At 36.6% G+C, this 20,823-nt stretch overlaps 1 protein-coding gene across 1 annotated transcript in view; it reads right to left on the bottom strand.

Annotated features, from left to right (window-relative positions):
* HELZ (helicase with zinc finger) overlaps positions 1-20,823 on the bottom strand; it is a 148,964-nt gene that overhangs the window by 74,737 nt on the left and 53,404 nt on the right. The window contains exons 13-17 of the mRNA XM_065896821.1: positions 17,804-18,071; positions 9,991-10,324; positions 8,785-8,915; positions 3,668-3,847; positions 3,025-3,129 (exon numbers count right to left, since the gene is read on the bottom strand). Of these exons, the coding sequence (XP_065752893.1) occupies positions 3,025-3,129; positions 3,668-3,847; positions 8,785-8,915; positions 9,991-10,324; positions 17,804-18,071 (1,018 nt within the window). The remainder of the gene's footprint in view (positions 1-3,024; positions 3,130-3,667; positions 3,848-8,784; positions 8,916-9,990; positions 10,325-17,803; positions 18,072-20,823) is intronic.

The following is a 20,823-nucleotide window of genomic DNA, read 5'->3' as shown; positions in this document are numbered from 1 at the left end:
CTCAAGATGAAGTTAGTAAGAATACAAAGTTTGGGCTTCCCTGGTGGCACAGTGGTTGGGGGTCTGCCTGCCGATGCAGGGGACGCGGGTTCGTGCCCCGGTCCGGGAAGATCCCACATGCCGCAGAGCGGCTGGGCCCGTGAGCCATGGCCGCTGAGCCTGCGCGTCCGGAGCCTGTGCTCCGCAATGGGAGAGGCCGCAGTGGTGAGAGGCCCACGTACCGCAAAAAAAAAAAATACAAAGTTTGATCATTAGGCCCATTTCCTTAAAAATATAATAGTCTAGTGCTGACTTAAAAAAGACTTAAATATTTTCTCAGTACTTCCATCTTGTGCAACATTTAAGGTAGACACTGTCTATAAGATTACTTAAAACACATCCAACAACATTTTTCAAAATTGGAGAATTGACACTTTCAAGTCCATGGTATAAAAGGTGACACCAACTAAGTAATTTACATATTTCTAGAAGTAAACTGTCCACATACCCCACATGAATTATACTGAAATTTAAAACAGAAGACTGTCTGGTAATATATCATTTTAATTCACTGAAATTTTATTCATGTATTGAATTCATATGCAATGAACACCCCCAAAATATTATTACATAAGATACTACAGAATTGGAAAGACCTTATTTATTTATTTAAAGATCTTTATAAAATAACATATACCTTCTATTTGTCCAGAAAACAGTAAATGTACACTTTCTCCATAGATAGCCTTTATCTAATAAGTGATAGCTCTGCCAGAATCAGCTACTGATTTTCAGAAGCATACACAGAAACTATGTTTTCCTCTCTATTCCATTTTAAAATCTTCTAATTCTAATAAAGTAAGAAGTAAAAACTGAAACTAAATATAATTAAAATGGATTCTAAAACCTCCATCCCAAAATAATTTAAGCTCAACTCCTGGCAACTAATAGAATTTTATACGTTTTAACGACAAGTGTGCATATTTAAACATATTTACTGTTTTAACTATTTAATGTTTATGGCTATTTTCCTACTTTGTCACGTTTACTAGGGCCCACTCTAAGCTACAGTGTGGGAAGGTAAACTTGTCATCATCACTCTTATTCCACAGAGACAACAAGTCTTCAAGGTCACATGCGGACACTTAGGACCCTCTTGTGTTCTTTCCCCTGCGTTCTGGGACAATTCACATAAAGCTGATCTCCCCAGAGTGCTCGGCCATTCTAATTTTCTCTACTGCATCTCCCATACCACTCATATTTGTTGTCCATTAGGAAAATTATAAATTAATCTCAGTTAATATAATAGATGGTGCTAATAAATCCTAACATTTCAATGTATTAACCCTCCTAGGAAATACATTCACAAGTTAACATCTTTCCTGAACAGAAAAACTATGGCGAAAATACAGCGCCACATAAAGGCCCAAGTCTTTTCTTATTTTATTCCACTTATTAAATGAAATAACATGAAATTTGTATTTAAATAAATTCAAATATTTTCTGCTAGAGGGCAAGTTTCTGTATTTGGGCCACTACAACTATACGTAGACCCTACTGGAACATAACTTCTTATCCTACATGTTTAGATGCACTACATGTTGGATTGTAACGCCCAAACAATAATTTTACACGGGAAAAGCTAAACATAATGCTAGCCAAATAATGGAGTTCAGTGTTCATCAACCACAGCTCTCCTGCCCCAAATGTCAAATGACCTATGCTAGGTCAACCAAGCTTTGAGGGGTCTTCACTCCACTATTTCCAAGCCAAGTACAATGATAAATGAGATTGTCACAGTTCCTACATAACATACATACACAAACATAAGCACACACACAAGCTCTACCAACAATAAAACATCTTATCGACACTGAAGTAAGAACACTCACAGCAAAAATGCTACTAGCTAACTCAATTTCACTTAGGGGCTAAGAAAGATTAGAATCTGAAGCAAACTAGTTTTCGATGAATTTATCCATTGGTAAATATCACATTTTCATTTATAGTGACAGTACACATGTGATATTTTCTTATCAAATAAAACTGAGTTCTACTTAAAATACTTATTTCTTCTCTAATTTGTCTTCAGAGTAGAAACAGAGTACGGCATAAAAACCTGTGTTAACAGGCCATGCCACTTTTTTCTCTTTTGTTCTTTTTAATGCAATTGCAAAATCATTCGAATGGCTTTGCTTATGGTTATTAAAGAATTAAATAGCGTAACCTCATTTTTCCATGCCTAAGCTCAACTAGAAAGAAAAAGTTAGTGAATTATGATTCAAAAGTGTGGTTAGAAATTAATTTTTAAACAATAATTGTATTTGAACAACATAGGGCATGACATATTAGTTTGTAAAATGGCAAAACTAAACATTAATTCATATAACAATGAGAGCAAATGGTATAATAACCATTTAATGGTTCTTTATTGCTTTCTGAAGAAAAGGATTTTATTCCCCCACAACCCTATATCTAAGAACATTTCATATCCATAGACACTTAGTAGACCTGTATTAACCTAGAATTTTATCTCTTAAATGATAGCAAAGAGCTGTAAGTACCAGTCGGTTACACCGTGCTGCAGAAATCACTTCAATTTCATGCTTCTCTTAATGTGTAGCGTCTATGAAATTACCTGCATGATCACAGTCAAAATTTTATTTCCATAAACAACTATCACTGCATGACTACTCTGCCATGCAAAATATGCTAGAATTTTAATTAAAATTGACTTAATCATAAATTTATATATAGTAGCTTTTAGAGGAACACATCAAAATCGGCTCAGATTGTAACCACATTTTTTACATACAAAACTTAAAAAAGGATGTCTTTCTCTTTACTTAATGTTTAAGAAATGAATGGTCAAAGATTTTTAAATTTTTCCTTAATTTAAATGGTTTCTTCAAAAGGCATAACCTCCAAATGCCAATGCACAGTTAAAGATTTTGGTTTTCTCAAAGTTACTAAAATCTTTATAGACACCTTTTCTTAAGAATAATAAAGTATGATACAGAGACATAATAAGCCTTAAAAGAATACCTGAGAGGTCTTGCCTGGGGATTGCCTGCTTCTACATATGGATGTAAATAATCCTTTATGTAGAGATCAGCAGCACTATTAGAATGGGTGCAAATGAGAATCCTGCTGAAATAAATGGTGCAAATAAAAAGAATGATGAAACACAAAACCATTCAAGCAGTATAATACCAAAAAAAAGCAGTGGCCATTTTAATATAATACATTTCCCTCAACCTACTCAGTAACCTCTAACATATTATTCAGTTATGCTTTTAGGAAATTATTACTAAAGCTTAATTACTCTTTAAGCTGTAAAGGAGATAAGTTCCCCCAAATTATTTTTAAATCTATCATATAAAATTATTTTTTAAAAACCCAACCCTTTTGGCACTAACATTTATCACAATCTCTTAGCAGACTTGGCGTTTTGAGGACTATTTAAAAGCTACCATTCTCTATGTTGCCAATTTTTAAAAACAGTACGTTTTCAGAGAATTCAAATTTTAGTGCTTTGGGGTTTGAGTGTGGCTCTTTTTATTTGTATCTTTTTTTAATTTTTACAAGCAAGATGAAAATTGTCTCTATAGCCCTTGCTTTGTCTTCACAACAAGGACAGAAACTGTGCCCTGCTGATGAGACCAGGGCACACACAACGCCATCTCACCTGGTCTCCTGCTGCTGGAGAATGTGCTTGACGGCCTGAGCTAGGGTGAATGTTTTGCCGGTGCCATAGGGGCCGATGATGAGAACAGGAGGCAGCTGTATTGAAAGTGGGGTCGTAACGGCCAGAACAGCCTCTTTCTGTTTTGCGTTTAGCCGAGGATCCAACTGCTCATCCCATTGTCTAAAGAAAATTAATATGTAAGTTATTTTAAACACATGCATCTTATTCATAAGCAGAACATGGCACACAAGTATCTTGAATTTCACTGAACCATTAAAAATACTGACATAACATAGCATCTATAAAAACAAATGCTTATTCTAAAACTACTTTTTAAAAAATTCCCAACAAAGTCGGTGTAGGGTGTTTTACTACTCTGATCAAAATTCACTTTAGTTATCCTGTCCTTTCCACGTGCAAAAAGATTCTGGTAACTAACCAAGAGACATCACAACACACTTCCAGTCTAGTTGCTATGTAACAGCAGTTTCTTTGCATAGCAAATAAAATGGAAAAGGGAAACTAACTGATTTTCAAATTCTAATCCATTGAAAGATCTCTCAGTAAAATTTAAAACAAAAGAAAAAGAGAAAAACCCGTGTCACTGGTTAAGAGATATCAAACTTTATATAAAGTTCTTAATTCAGAAAATAGCAGGGTTTTTTTTAAGGTCAAACAATATGAAATGTTTTCTGATTATTTTCACACACAAATAACGTACGTACGTCCTACTTTTCTGGGTACAGAACACCTGTCATGGCAACACAAATGGCTGTTGTAATGAAATCTATCTTATTAGTGTCCCTTCTATGACTTGGCTAAGTTTTGAAGATTTAAATGGACGGCAGATGCTGAAAGGGATCAAACTAAGTGGAGAATCAACAGCATTCTTTCTCATAACTACAATTATAATACTAAATATTGCAACAACTATGGTAAAAATGATAGAGATGTAAACCAAAATAGGAAGGGCGTGTTAAGAGACTCTTAGAAAATTTGCAAAATGCCTACAAAATAATCCTGAAATAGGAGGACACAGTTCAGACGGCAAAATGCCCACTCCGTGAGGCTACACTCTACTCAAACAGAAGCTAGTTATTTATGGAAAGTTTTCTTAACTCTTTCAGTTTCAAAAAATTATAACTAATGCTATATATTATGATAGATAACTTCAAACAAACAAAATTCTCCTAATTTTAAACCTTAGAAAATCAATTTTAAAAACAAATTTTAAGCATATGAACATGTTATTATTTATTTTTCTGAAATTTAACTTTTTTTAAGTAAAAAACAAAAGGACTCTGACCAGTGGCACTAGATTTCCTGGAAGCCATTCACGAAAACTCCAAAGAATCCCTCAGCATTAACCAGTTTCTTTACTCATAATTCTGCCAGTACCTAGCAATGCTCCATCTCCTATAAATAAGGAAACTCCTTTAGGTAAGTACTAAGTCCAGAGCTACTACACGTGGCAGACACTGTGGAATGGTTACCCCCAAACCACCTGCGGTGCCCATGTCTTCCTCCTTCTACTACTGAGCCCAGACGGCTATAATACTCCCTTTCCAGCCTCTGTGGCTGGAGACCCAACTCTGGTCAACGAGACGTAAAAGAAGTCCCTCAGAAGGGCTTCTATACCCAATAAAACAAAACAAAGCCTCTCTAGAAGAAAGCCTTCCTGCTCCTTTGCCCTCCTCCTTCACCTTGCTGGAAAAAGCCCATGACAAATAAAACTGCAGAAGCCATCTGATAATCATGAGGCAACAACAGGCATCACGAAGAAAACTAATGTGCTCTCTAAGTAGAGAGAGAAGGGAGACTAGGTCTGCAAAGGTACTGCTGAGCCCCCGTACCAGCCCTCGACCACCCAGCTCTGGGCCTCTACTTCTATTTGCTTAAGCCACAGTCAATCCAACAAACTGTCGCTTGCATCTCTACCTGACCACTATGATTCTACGCTATCTGACCCCAATGGTTCCTTTATCTGTACATGGAGATAATGATACTTGCATCAGATAGATATTTTAAAGGATCAAATAAGATAATGCATGCAAGCTGTTAAGAAAAATAACTGAGCAATAAGTGCAAAATTAACTCTGACTTCTATTACTATAGTATTTTCTGAGGATCTCAGAAAAACAAGATATTACTTGACCAGCACACACTTTTGAAAATCAAAAAATGTTTTTAGAATACCCTCTAATCTCTCAAATTTGGGGACTTTAATGAACTTATGAATGAGATCGATATTAGATTATATACATAAGTCTAAATCTAAGAGATTAGTGACAGATTTACAGGTATAATTCTAAAATATGTTGCTATCTCTTCATTTTATTTATATAGACCATTCTACTTGTCAATTGTTTCAGTGCAAATAAACGCTTCAGAGTAGATCAGAAACTTTACCAATGTGAGTCATCTCTATAGTTTCTGGTCATGAATGATGAACATTTACAGAAAGCCAATAAGTAAAACAAATTGTCTCTATTTATTATACTACCTGCTTAATAAAGGGAAGAAGATTTACAATAAACATGCTGGTAAAAGTCATCTCTGAATTTCACAATTAAAACAATATAAAGTCTTTTCAAGTTTACTCTGAATAAAATAAGAGTTATTTTATTCCCTGAACCAAATTAATTCTAAGCTCTTTTTTTTTTTCCTGGTCTGACGCATTGTTGTGATTAATTTATAGACTACATGCTCAAGAATAATTTCTCAATTTCATTTATCTTTCTATATTCCACCTTATTCCAGAAAAGATTTTAAATGACTAATAGCTTCTCAGCGTTCCTAGACCTAGATACATTTTTAATTACTATTTAAATTATAGTGGTATGAAATCTCTTCCTGCTTGAAAGTTTTCTGCTACTTGACATTTCCTTACTTTTGCAGTTAACACTTGCAATCAGTGGTATTTGAATATACTGCTATACACAATATATTTTTCAGAAGTGAACATATCAAGTCAATGCCTATAAGTTTACTGGTATAGCCTCACATTTGAAACCCTAATTTTCTTCTTTAAACATGATATTCTTATTAACTTAAATGTGTCATATGTTAATAATGTCCAAGGTTGTGTTGGAGATTCAAGGACAAATAAGATGTGGTCTCTTCTAAAAAGCTCAGAGTCTAATGAGAACAGCAGAAATGTACACAACTGAGAAAAATCAATTTTAGAGAAATTATGCTTGAAAGTACAAAACTGACTGAACCTAGCACATACTAGGCATCAATAAATATTTGTTGAAATAATGAAAAGGAAGAGCAGATTCATTTACTAGAAGGAGAGAGTCCTTGAGCGGGACTAAATTTTAAAGGACAGGTAGATCCTCCAATAGATCAATATTGGGCAAAGATTATTTCAGGGAGAAAGAAACACAGATAGAACACAGGGCTGGGGGAGGGGGAAACGCAGCATTTAATGAGTATAAAGTTTCAGTTTTGCAACATGAAAAGGTTCCGGAGATGAACCACACAACAATGTGAGCACACTTGGCACTCTCGAACTGCACACTTAAAAACGGTTAACATGGTAAATTTTACGTTATGTAGATTTTACCACGATTTTTTTTAATTTTAAAGAATTTTTTAAAAGATAAGGAGGCAAATAAGTTCAGGGCAAATTAAACAAACATCAAAGTAATTCTATATGGCTAGAACATGATGATTTAAAGGAAGAAAGGGAGTGTAAGAAGAAAAAAGTAAAAGAAACCTGAAAAGATACTGTTGAGAAGCATTGTCAATGAGACCACATAATATGAGTTTTGTATTAGGACGTTCAGACTTTATCTGCATATCAAGCAGAAGCCCTTCAGAGGTTTATAAGCAGTGAAATGAAATGATTATTTTAGCAAAGTAACTCTGGAAGAAGTATGTGGGTTGGACCACAGAATAGAGACACAGACAGCAGGACTGACGACTGACTAGAAGGCTACTGAAATAGTCCAGCTCTAAATTACGCACTGGCTGTAGGGATGGAAAGGGAAGGATGCAGAGAAGCTGAATCACATAAGAGCTAACACTATGAGATGTCACTGGGTGTTTACAATCGGTGGGCCACTCACCACTTTCAGGAGGGTGAGAGCAGCAGAGAGCAAGATCACAGGGGCGAGGAGAGAGAATACACTGCAGGTAGGGTGGCCACCCTTGCTCAAGGACTTTGGCAGTAAAAACAAGAATGAGGAAAGTGAAAACAAGGGAGAAATGACTTGGATTTTGTATTATAAGACATATTTTGCTTTGTTCTGTTTTTAGGACCAGAAGAAATGAAGTGTGAGGGGAAATGATATAAGTCACTCCTAGGTCTGGCCCATAAAAATTTCCTACATGGCCCTCCGTGCTCCTGCTGCCCCTGTCTGCCAGCTCATGTCAGCACCCAGGGTGACCTTGGAAACCACTCAGTAAAGATACCAGAGCCTCCGTCAGAGATGGAGCAGGGCCACGCTACCGTGACTAGATTGACACAAATGATTAAAAAATAAACTAGTTTGTGAAGCCATTGAGATTTAAAAAAAAAAAAAAAGGTGGAGTGAGCTGGGCATGGGCAGGGGCCAAGAGGATAAAATCCAGTAAAAGAATAAAAAAGATGCAGTCATAGAGCTGTCACTGCAGTTAGTCTGGAAACAAAGCAGAGGTATCACATTTAACTACATGTAAAGATGTGTAAAGAGAATTAAGCAGAAAAATATTTACATAACAATTAACTTTACAGCATCTTCCATGATACTTCCTCCATTTTCCTAAATTACAAAAATGTCTTCCCTAATCAAAAATTATTTTAAATTAACTATTTGAACCACTTTAGAAAGGCCCTAGTTCCCTACTCAGCTTCTACTCAGGAATATTCCTGAACTGCTTGGCATTCTATCAAATTAAGGCTGCTGAGAAAAGCAAGAGAACTCATTTAGACTCTGAGGAAAAGTGAAGAAAATCGATGATGAACTTCAAATGCTTCATTCTAAGAGCTCTTGTACTCTCTTTTCTCAACTAATAACATCTCTCTTGAAGAATATATGGAAACTTTCTTATAAACATATTTGAGTTATTTGATACAGATATTAAATTTAAAATTTATGTAACTTCTGGAATGAGATATCTCTTTTTTGTACCTGTTGGGACTCCAAGGTATGGTTGGAGTCATAGTGATGTCTGGAAACAAAACCCCATTGTCCTTGATCCTGTCTAGCGCATAATGCATTTCACAGAGGGGTAATCGATTTAATTGAAACTGAAGTTCAACCTGAAAGACAAAACAAAAAAAATTTTTTTAAAAGCATGAAAGCCAACATCAGTGCTTTTCAGCTTCCTAGAATGCTCTGTGGAGATACCTTTTACAGGGGCCAAGTTTAGAGATGCCTTTAAAGTGTAATCATAGTGTAATAATACTTACTATGCCTAATATTTGCTTTGTTTATTCAGTGCCAGGCACTGTAACACGCACTTTACATAGATTATCCCGTTTAATAGCACCAATGACGTGTATACTATTATTAACCTCATTTTTCAGCTAAAGAAACTGAGGCACTTGTAAATTACTTTATCTCTAAATAAAGATTATCTGATTCCACCATTCCTAAGAAGAATATATTTGATAAAATTAGTAGAACATCTGTGAAATATCATCTCTCAAGGGTTAAAACCAGGCCTATGACACTGTATTGATTTACTATGAATGGATAATATTCACCAAATGTTATATTTAAAAAGAAAAAAAGAGTAGCTTTCCAGTTAAATATGGGAGACTGAGCACAGTTCACCTAAAAATCAATAAAGACAAAAAGAACAAGAGCAGGGCTTCCCTGGTGGCGCAGTGGTTGAGAGTCCACCTGCCGATGCAGGGGACACGGGTTCGTGCCCTGGAAGATCCCACATGCTGCGGAGCGGCTGGGCCCATGAGCCATGGCCGCCGAGCCTGTGCATCCGGAGCCTGTGCTCCGCAACGGGAGAGGCCGCAACAGTGAGAGGCCCGAGTACCGCAAAAAGAAAAAAGAACAGGAGCAGATACAACTTCAGATAAGAACTGCCCCAGGATCTAGCTTAGTTTATTTTAATCTGTTCTTCCGTTGCTGATTTAAAACAGAAATCAGAAAGCTCGACCTCGTATAAAACTGGAACATTTTAGATTTTACTTAAAGAGAACCGATTTTCTCTAAAAGTTATCAAAGGTCCAATTCTCCACCCACCAGAATCAATACTTCAAAGTCAACTGCACTTCTAGTTGTGGCAGAGGGAGGGAAAACAAACCAGAAGAAGAGGATCTGCTGACAGGGAAACTGCAGACAACCACAGTGAAGCTGCCACACTTCAGAACATACCTGTGTGTCATAATCAGGCCGAAGATTAAGTTCTTCACAGCATTCCCTGGATATCCTTAAAAATATATATTCTTTTGTTTTTTCTTCAATAGTAGCTTCATAAACCTTCTCTTTGGTTCCCTGGGTCTGTACTAACTTCTCTTTAGGGACTGGTAATAAATAAACAGCATTGACTTTGGTCATCACCAGCCGTCCAGCCAAAGTATCTTCAGAAAGTGTTTCAGTAAGCTTGAAACGGCCAAAAAGTTGTCCATTCTGAGCATACTTTGCACCTCCAGAAACTCCAGTGAGCATGAAGCTTGCTAGAATCTGCAATTGCACTTTAAGGTTGAACCTAAGTCAGAAGTAGAAAATGAGTTTGAATATTTTACATCAAAAACATTAAAACTAAATAAAAGAGTAAAACAAATCAAACATAAACATAGAAAAATTAAAGGTTCATTATCAATTCCACTCCACTGAGCTACAAATTATATACTGTCTTTAATCCAAGCTGGAAACAACAAAACTTTAAATGAATAAACTCTCCAAGTTTATAAAAATGCATGCTTAGTTGTGTTGAAGAATACACATATTTTTAAGTTTGAGCATTTAAAATGAAACTAAGTACGATTTTTTAATAAAATGAAATATCATGTATTAGTTAATATGAAAGTCTGTTTGAATATACCATTAGGACAATCAAGACTTTAAAATCACCTAAAGCCAGAAGGAAATGTACTGTACTGAAGCTACAACAGACTTTTATTAAACTGCTGCTTTCCAAGTAGATCTTACCAAGATTCTAACCATAAAATTTCTCTTCCAATACCGCTGACGAATAACATCCAGAATACATTTTTATTCATGGCTACATCAAGGCAGGTCTCATGCCCAAATTATGGAAAGAAAAGTTAAAGGCTATCTTATTAGACAATGGCTGGTACACTCACTCCCACTTCGATGAGCACATGTGAGCATGAAAGAGAACATGTGTGTGCAAGAAGCACAGAGAATCAAGATTAATTCACACAGTCAAGAAAGATGAAGTGAAAGAAAGATTTAAATTAATTAATAGCTCTTCTCCTTTGCCACTCTGAAATGGTGCTGTGAGAGAGAAGACAAAGTGGTAACAATGGGAAGACTGTCTCCTTTTTCTTTTCTTTTCTTTTTTTTTTTTTTTTTTTTTTTTTTTTGCAGTATGTGGGCCTCTCACTGTTGTGGCCTCTCCCGTTGCGGAGCACAGGCTCCGGACACGCAGGCTCAGTGGCCATGGCTCACGGGCCCAGCCGCTCCACGGCATGTGGGATCTTCCTGGACCGGGGCATGAACCCGTGTCCCCTGCATCGGCAGGCGGACTCTCAACCACTGCGCCACCAGGGAAGCCCTGTCTCCTTTTTCTTAATAAGGTTTAAAAAATTTGAATGAAAAAACTGTTTTATAATCTATATACCCATTTGTGGAAAAGGCTACTTTTTAACGGTACTACTGAATTTTCTTGTGATTTTCTGAAATTTTCTGAATTTTCTTGACGTGATGTCAAGAATGTCTTATAAATTCTTAAGGAAAAAGAAAAAAAAACCTTTTCTAAAACATTATGCACTTCTGTAACACAAACATTTGTACTGCTTACAATATTAGGAAACCAATTCTAATTAAAACATTATATTCAAATTTTGAGTTTCCATTTATATACTTTAAAGTTAGAAAACTGTAAAACTAGAGAAATATTTTAACAGAAATAAGAAAACACTTAAGGAAAATAATACATCTGAACAGCTATTTATGCACGTAACAATTCATAGCGTTTATAAGCTCCATTAGTTATTTTAAAGTACACTTAAGGGCTTCCCTGGTGGCACAGTGGTTAAGAATCCGCCTGCCAATGCAGGGGACATGGGTTCCAGCCCTAGTCCGGGAAGATCCCACATGCCATGGAGCAACTAAGCCCGTGCGCCACAACTACTGAAGCCCGTGCGCCTAGAGCCCGTGCTCTGCAACATGAGAAGCCACTGCAGTGAGAAGCCCACACACCGCAACGAGGAGTGGCCTCTGCTCACCGCAACTAGAGAAAGCCCACGCACAGCAACAAAGACCCAACGCAGCCCAAAATAAATAAATATTTTAAAAACACTTAGAATACTTAAGGCTCCAAAAAGATATGTAAAAATATACTTTATTATAAATATAAATTTAATATCTAATAACATGGCTTTCTATGAGGATCAAATGAATTCCAGGAGTACTTGCTCTGTGTATCATATATATATATATACACATATGGAATTTTAAAAAATCATGTTATATTTCTCTCATTCTCTATCCATATTTCACTAGATCCAAACTAGAAAAGTACAATATAATTTAAAGAAACACAGATTGTATGTTATCTACTTATGTTTGATTCTTTCAAGACTGGAATGTGCACTAAGGATTCATATAAAAATAAGTCATAAAATGAAACAAAAGTATACCACCCTCCCCAGTTTACATATAGTCTATGTTCACCTTCCTTTTTTAAAAAAAATAAAATACATGCTTTACAGAAGAACAGGAACCCTTAGGTTTTTCATGTTTTTTCGAAGTTAAATTTCTACTTTGCTTTTATCATCCATATAACTGATGTGTGATCATTAACAACCTTCTCAGAGCAAAGAGATTCCCTGCAGTCCACTCTGAATTCACAAGTGACCTCTCTGTTGCTAAACTTGATGTCCAGCTTTCTGATCTTTTGTAAAGTTATTATTACTTTGCGACCACTTTCCGTTTCCTTTAAACTCCCTCTTCCACTGGCTTCTGTACAGTCATCCTCTCCTAGTTCTCCTCCTGCTTTTCTGGCTGCTCCTCCGTCTTCCATCCAAGCACCAACCCCCTTCTAAGCAACCACCCTGCTCTCTCCTTACCCTGCCAGCTCTCACAAGACGAGGACGCCCTCTCCTAGATCTCTCAGCTCTGGGCTGTAAACCTAACTGCCAGATACGCACTTTGGATTACATGCTCTGCAAATTCAGTACAAGCAAAAGAGAATCACCATGTGACTTCCCCACGTACCACCCCAAACCAATCCTCCCATGTATTAGACAGCTTAGGTAATGGCACTATCCACCTAGTTGTCCCAGCCAGAAACCAAGTTATCCTTGACCTTGTCTCTCTCACCAACCTTCATTCCCCATCATACAATCACCAAGCCCTGTTAGTTCCTCTTCTTCCTAAATTATCTGCATCTCAACATTTCTAACTTGAATTACTGTAACAAACTCCTACCATGATGTCTTGCTTCAGATCTATTCTCCAAGCCACCACTAGAGGGTCTCTGTAAAATGCGAGTCTGATGATAGGCAGCTCCGAGGGTAAAGTGTAAACAGCTTTCTATCTCACCACCCCACCACACACGTCCCTTCCATTAAAATTACGATGACCGACTTGCAGCTTCCCCCACAACTCTATGCTCTTATTCTCCTATCCTGTTTCTTCAAACTAGATACCTTTGTCCTATTTCTTCACCTGACAATTCTACCTGTTTTCATAATTCAGCTTAAATGCCACCTGGTCCAGAAAGCTGACTTAGATATGTCATTCAAGCTCTGGGGAAACGAAACGTAACTTGTTTACCTCAGAATCAGCAATGACCAGCCTAGAACCTAACACTTCGAATAGTCAATAAATTCTGTTTATTGAATTAATTTTACATGCTTGTAATAATCTGATTTTTTTTCCAGGCACCATATTCCCATTTCACCTACTTCATATTATTCCCTAACAAATTCTTGTAATCCTATAATGTTTTCTCAACTAACTTGGGTAATATATTAAAGTTTTACTGTTACATCTGTTTTAGAATCTACCATCCCAAAACACTTGATCACAATTTAGTAGGCATGAAAAATTAATCTCACAGTTTTAAAGCAATAAGAGAATTCTTTTATGACACTGAGTTGTGCCTTGCAACAAAACTCTTGAGGCAGAGACACTAGAACTAAGAAATGCAGCTTTTCCCACAGAAGAGTCACCATATGTTCAAGATGCAGACATTAGAGACCTTCTCAAAGTTACAGCTACTAATATTTAATTTTTCTAAAAGATTAACAGGCTGAAACTAAAAAGACATTAGTAAGCGTTCTTAAATATTAAAATAATATGTATTTTTGAGATTTAGTAACTCAGAAATACCTAAAATACAAAATATATCCTATAATTAACAAAGATATGTCTTAAAAAGAAAAACCATCTTTCCATGGTTCCATGCCACATTTTAAGATCAACCTGAAAGCTTACAGGATTCCTAACATTTTTGGAAATGGCAGAATAGTAGCCCATGAAAGTTTCCAGCTGATTTAAAACCATACTTCCAGCTAAAAGAAATATGGCTCCATCTATGTTAGAAATAATTATACCTCGAGTGTAACTTTAAAAACACTTCAAAGCTATATATAGTGAGTTTCCCTTCATGCAATTTCTGACTAAATGAACGACAACAAAAGTCAACCAAGGTAATAAGCCAAAAAGCAGCTGGGTCTATTGAGGCAGAGCCGCAGAACCAAGGCTGAATCAACAGAGGCCTCAGCCACGGCAATGATGAAATGAGCACCCGCATATCGGGCTTGTCCTGCCAGCGTCGGTGCTGGGCGGCCACAGTGCCCCAGGCCTGCAGGCCACGACACACTCTGACGCACATGCACACGAGAGCTTCAGCCGGAGCCAATTTCTTCTGAAAATGTGGATCTTAGAATGAAATCGATTTCACCGCAAGGTGGAATCATTATGGAGTGCACAGCACCATGTAGCTGAGGACAAGAGAAGTTGAAAATAAATCTTGAAAGAACTCAGAAGCATATTCTAAAACTTAAATGAAATGCAGTATTATTCTTACCATCTCCACACATCTCATACTAAAACTTAACATAAAAAGAACTCTTAATATCTGGACTGCTTTGAAAAAAAATCATCTTTCTTTAAAAAATAAAAAGATAAACCTGATTATCAAATTCAGCCTCAAGCCAAAATACATTTTTTCTAATCTTGAGAGGTTTCATTCAATCCATTTTCAAAAAGAGAAATTCTAAGGTGACCACGTAAAAGTACAGGTCTACCTTGTTTTACTGCACTTCATTGTCCTTTGCAGATACTGCGTTTTTTACGAATTGAAGGTTTATGGCAACCCTAAGTCAAGCAAGGCTATAGGTGCCATTTTTCCAACAACATTTGTTCACTTCATGTCTCTGTGTCACATTCTGGTAGTTCTCACAATATTTCAAACTTTTCCATTATTATTATATGTGTTATGGTGATCTTTTACGTTACCATTTTAACTGTTTTGCGATGCCACAAAACGCAACCGTGCAAGACAGCAAACAACTGTGTGTGTTCTGATTGCTCCACCAACTGGCCGTTGCCCCATCTCTCTCCCTCTCCTCAGGCCCCCTATTCCCTGAGACACAAGAGTAATGAAATTAGGCCAATTAATAACCCTATAATGACCTCTAAGTGTTCAAGTGAAAGAAAGAGTCACATGTCTCTCACTTTAAATCAAAAGCCAGAAATGATCAAGCTTAGTGAGGAAGGCATGTCAAAAGCTGAGGCAGGCCAAAAGCTAGGCCTCGTGTACCAGTTATAGCCAAGTTGTGACTGTGAAGGAAAAGTTCTTGAAGGAAATTAGAAGTTGTACTTCAATGAACACACAAATAGTAAGAAAGAAAAACAGCTTTACTGCTGATATGGAGAAAGTTTTAGTGGTTTGGATAGATCAAACCAGCCACAACATTCCCTCAAACCAAACCCTAATCCAGAACAAGCCCCAACTCTCTTTAATTCTATGAAGGTTGAGAGAGGTGAAGAAGCTACAGAAGAAAAGCTTGAAGCTAGCAGAGGTTGGTTCACGAGGTTTAAAAAAGAAGCCATCTCCATAATACAAGTAGAAGTGCAAGGTGAAGCAGCAAATGCTGATGCAAAAAGCTTTAACAAGTTGTCCAGAAGATCTAGCTAAGATACTTAATGAAGGTGGCTACACTAAACGGCAGATTCTCAGTATAGATGAAACAGCCTTCTGTTGGAAGAAGACTCTACCGAGGACTTTAGAGACGGGAAGTCACTGCCTGGCTTCAGAGCTTCAAAGGGCAGGCTGACTCTCATTACGGGCTAATGCAGCTGGTGACTTTAAGTTGAAGCCAATGTTCACTTACAATTCCAAAACTCCTAGGGCCCTTAAGAAATATGTTAAATCTACTCCACCTGTGCCCTATAAATGGAACAACAAAGCCTGGATGACAGCACATCTGTTTACAACATGGTTAACTGAATATTTTAAGTCCCCTGTTGAGACCTACTGCTCAGAAAAAAGATTCCTTTCAAAATACTACTCCTATCAATGCACCTGGTTACCCAAGAGCTCTGATGGAGAGGAACAACAAGATTAATGTTGTTTTCATGCCTGATAACACAACATCCATTCTAAAGCCCATGGATCAAGGAGTAATTTCGACTAGCAAGTCTTATTATTTAAGGAATATATTTCATAGGCTATGGCTGCTACAGACAGTGATTCCTCTGATGGATCTGGGCAAAGCCAATTGAACACCTTCTAGAAAGGATCTGCCATTCTAGACGCCATTAAAAACATTTGTAATTCATGGGAAGAGGTCAGAATATCAACATTAACCATAGTTTAATAAAAGAAGCTGATTCCAACCCTCGTGGATGACTTTGAGGGGTTCAAGACTTCAGTGGAGGAAGAAACTGCAGATGTGGTGGAAACAGCAAGAGAACTAGAATTAGAAGTGGAGCCTGAAGATGGGACTGAATTACTGCAATCTCGTGATAAAAAGCTAACAGATGAGGAGTTCCCTCTTATAGATGAGCAAAGAGAGTGGAATCTACTCCTGGTGAAGAGGCTGTGAAGACTGTTGAGATAACAAAGGATTTAGAATATGACATAAACTTAGATGATAAAGCAGTGGCAGGGTTTGAGAGGATTGACTCCAATTTGGAAGAAGTTCTAACTGTGGATAAAATGCCATCAAACAGTGTTGCTGCTACAGAGAAACTGTTCATGAAGAGTCAATCGATGCAGCAATTTTAAGAAATTAAAATAAGGCAGCCACCCCAACCTTCAGCAACCACGAACCACCCTGATCAGTCAGCAGCCAGCAACACTGAGGCAAGACCCTCCACCGGCAAAAAGATTATGACTTGCTGAAGGCCAGATGATGGTTGGCATTTTTTAGCAATAAAGTATTTTTTAATTAAGGTATGTACCTTTTTCTTTAGACATCCTGATATTTCACTTAATAGCCTACAGAACAGTGTAAAACTAACTCTTATATGTACTGGGAAATCAACAAATTCATGTGACTTGCTTTACTGCAATATTTGCTTTATCGTGGTGGTCTGGAACCAAACCCACACTATCTCTGAGGTGTTCCTGTATAGTCCAATCCTTATAATTAAAATGTAAGAAACCAGTATGAATTCCCTCAATACGACTTTCATGATTATTTTTCAAAATATGTGGTCTCCTTCAGTTTTTGAACATTTATTCGACAAATAATCATTGAGTGTTTGCCCTCCCACTGACAGAGACCTCCTGAGGAGCAGGGACCATGCGTTTATACTCCCAGCATGCGGCAGCAAGGCGCCGTACACCAGGGATGCCAAGGTGAGCACAGCCCTTCCCTTAAGCTCATACACCAATCCTGGATAACAGCTACTGAGTAACAACCGTTTCACCACCTGGATGTGCTTAGGCACCTCTCCGTATTTTAAACATGAAAAATACTATCCAAAGGGGAGATTTTAAAAAAGAAAGAAAGAAATGAAAAGTGTTTCTAAAGTAACTTACTTGCTGACTTCCTTATACTGGGCTATCTCCTCAATATAAAGGAGGTCATGCAACCGTGACTGATAGTTGGTCTTGGTCAATGATTTGTCTAAAACGGACTGGGTAAATAGCTGGTCAGCAGAGAGAGGAATTTGGTATCTGATAAGAAGGCTCTTCTCCAAATCAGTAGTTTCATTAGGTTCAAAATCTATAATAGTCTTAGAAGAAGAATCCCAACGCTTAGCCGTGGTTACTAGCTGCTGTTTTGCATGCATCAGGTACTCAAGGTCTAAATGGAAACAAAAAACACATTTATAAAGGAACACAACATTAAAATTCTCAAATAATACACTGTGCATTTTGGTAAGAAAATTTTGTATGCTAAAGTTCTTAAAAATGAAACAATATAAAACCCCAATTGACAGAGTGTTTTCCCCATGTGAGAAATATGTTTTTGTCTAGGTTAACAAAATAACATAAATAGGAATTCATGTAAAAAATATTTTTTTGGACCTCAGGCTAGGACATACCAGAAATAGTTATTAACATTTAAAAAATACAGATTAACATTTAGAACTTAAACCTTTAGTCAAGAGAAATCTGATCTGCAGGAAGAAAGTATGGTAAATTTCTCATAAGACAAAATCTCTTTTCTCTTCCTACTAGAGAAACAAAAACCTTTTGCGTTTTTTCCCCACATTAAATTCGACATTAAAAGTGATAAAATGTACTATTCAAATGCCATTTCAGAAAAATCCAGTTTAGCCTCAGTTAAATTGCATGGTAAGTAGAGCACAATGTCAAAATGAACAACTGATCAAGTTTTCACAGCTCTGGAAAAAAAATGCAGCAGAATACCAGCACCGGGTGAAATACACCGTAACGTAAATCCTGAGCATTGGGTAGCCTCACTCTATCCACAGTGCATTTTAGTTTTCTATTGTGGGTGGAACATACATACACCTATAAATACTAAAGTTGACCAAAAGGGGAAAAAAAATTTGCTTAACTAACTCATTAGGCCAAGATCCAGTTTTAATATAATCTAATTGGAAAGATGGTTTTACAACTCAAGTTAAAATTTTAGGAAGAAATAATAAAAAGTTTAAACAGAGATCAGTCTCCAAAGCGCAAAGACAAGTTATCCTGTGCTATCTTTGAAATGAGAGCAGATTGTATAATTGTCTTGTCTTGCTTAGTGACAGATTTTGCTATATTTAAATGTTATATATAAATTATAAACATGTAAGTATAGTCATCCACCAAGAGAAATTTCTCAATATTAGAAAATAGTTTATCCTAGTATCATAATAAAGATCAAAATGTACAAATCCTAATTTCTAATCTTTGTTCCTTGAAAAGGCATTTTTACATGCCAATTTTATTATTCATCAAATGGCAATATAAACACAACTATAACCATCAATATATAAAGACGGTCTTCTTGTTAAAATTTTGCATTTTTAAAATCCTCTGGATGAGATAATGATGGTCTGTTTTTGCAATAGCCTCACGAGAAGTTTCATAAACTAACCACATTTTGTTCCTAAATCACTCTAAAATCGGGCCCTTCCTATCCTTTCATTAGATCATAGCTATAAAAAATATTTAAATTATACAAACGCCAACACTCCTAAAACAGATTATACCATCACTAAAGATCAGATACTATTAACAAAATAGCAAGGATGTACATAATTTTCTTCCCTTAATTCAAAAGTCAAAAGGAGAAATACTAATGGTACAGAAACCAAATAACCAGCTCTTCAAAAAAAAAAAAACACTAAACTCTGTGCAGTATTGAAGAATTTATTTAATAGGTAATAAAAGGATGTCTATTCTTTGGGCATAGGGAAATTATATTTCATAATTTTATTTTAAATAAGAAACTGATTCAGACTATACCTACATCAATATTATATTCACATTCTTTAAAAAGTCACTAGCTATTCCTAACTGCCATTTAAGTAACTGGGATAATAACAAACTTAAAATGGTACAGCTTTCCTTTAAAAAAGCTTTTTGATCACCTATTTAATATACAAAGCAAATTTTGCAGAAAATCATTCTACTCTGGGCTAAAAGTATTCAGGCTTTTTGGGAAAAGTGGCATGAGAAATAGTATTTGTTTTTCTCATTTTACCTATTTACTACCATGATTCCCACCCTGATTTTATGAAGTTCTTAAAATGAATGTCTTCAGCTGGTAGCACAACAATTTCAAAACAATTCCGAAACAATGTTAAATTTTATTCCATCTTTTTAATAACTATAAATACAATATAGGAGAGGGGAGAGCTAGGGGAGCAGGGAGAAGAATCTTGGGAAAATCCATATGTGCCGGCATCAAAAAGTCTACAAACCACTGACCTTGGCCATTAACTCAGGCGTCCGAGATGGACTGGGGCCAGTGAATACTGAGGGTATCTTCTGCAAAAACCACTTCTCTTTCCCTGCTCATGTTCAACTTGAGACAAACTTCTGCCTCCAATCCTCTCAGTTGTAAAAAGCTTCTTATTAAACCTGTTTAATTACCCACCTACTTACAGTGCTTAAAGGTCATTAGGTCTTAAGAGCTCCTCTTTAAACAAAGGAGGAAGCTGGGGCTCCCCCAGGGGGACACTGGACACCCTAGTCCTGGGGCTCATCTCGCCCCCCATGCAGCACATGCACCAGCTAACATGCAACCCAGACGTGAACACTGCTCAGGGCAGCCTGAGCCAGTCCATCCATGGTAAGAAAGCGCTCTTCCTCAGTCTAAACTAGGCTAAAATTAAAAAAAAAAAAAAATTCTGGAAAGATGAAAAGTGAACAGCTTAGAATCAATATGCATAAAATCACTTAGGGAGAGTTTAACACTGACTTATTAACCAATTCCTATAATAATAAATCTGAAACCCTGACAAATTATAAACCTACGGAATGTGTTACCCTGAGATATGATAGGGAGAAGCTACACATGTATTTTAAGAGAAATCCATAAGAAAAAGTTAAAGATAATTAGAACGTACCTGATAATTAGAACATAATTTCCTGAAGAT

Source organism: Phocoena phocoena, chromosome 19, assembly GCF_963924675.1.
Source record: "Phocoena phocoena chromosome 19, mPhoPho1.1, whole genome shotgun sequence".
Classification (NCBI taxonomy): domain Eukaryota; kingdom Metazoa; phylum Chordata; class Mammalia; order Artiodactyla; family Phocoenidae; genus Phocoena; species Phocoena phocoena.
The sequence above is the reverse complement of the archived record's forward strand: the minus strand, read 5'-3'. Positions and strand labels throughout refer to the sequence as shown.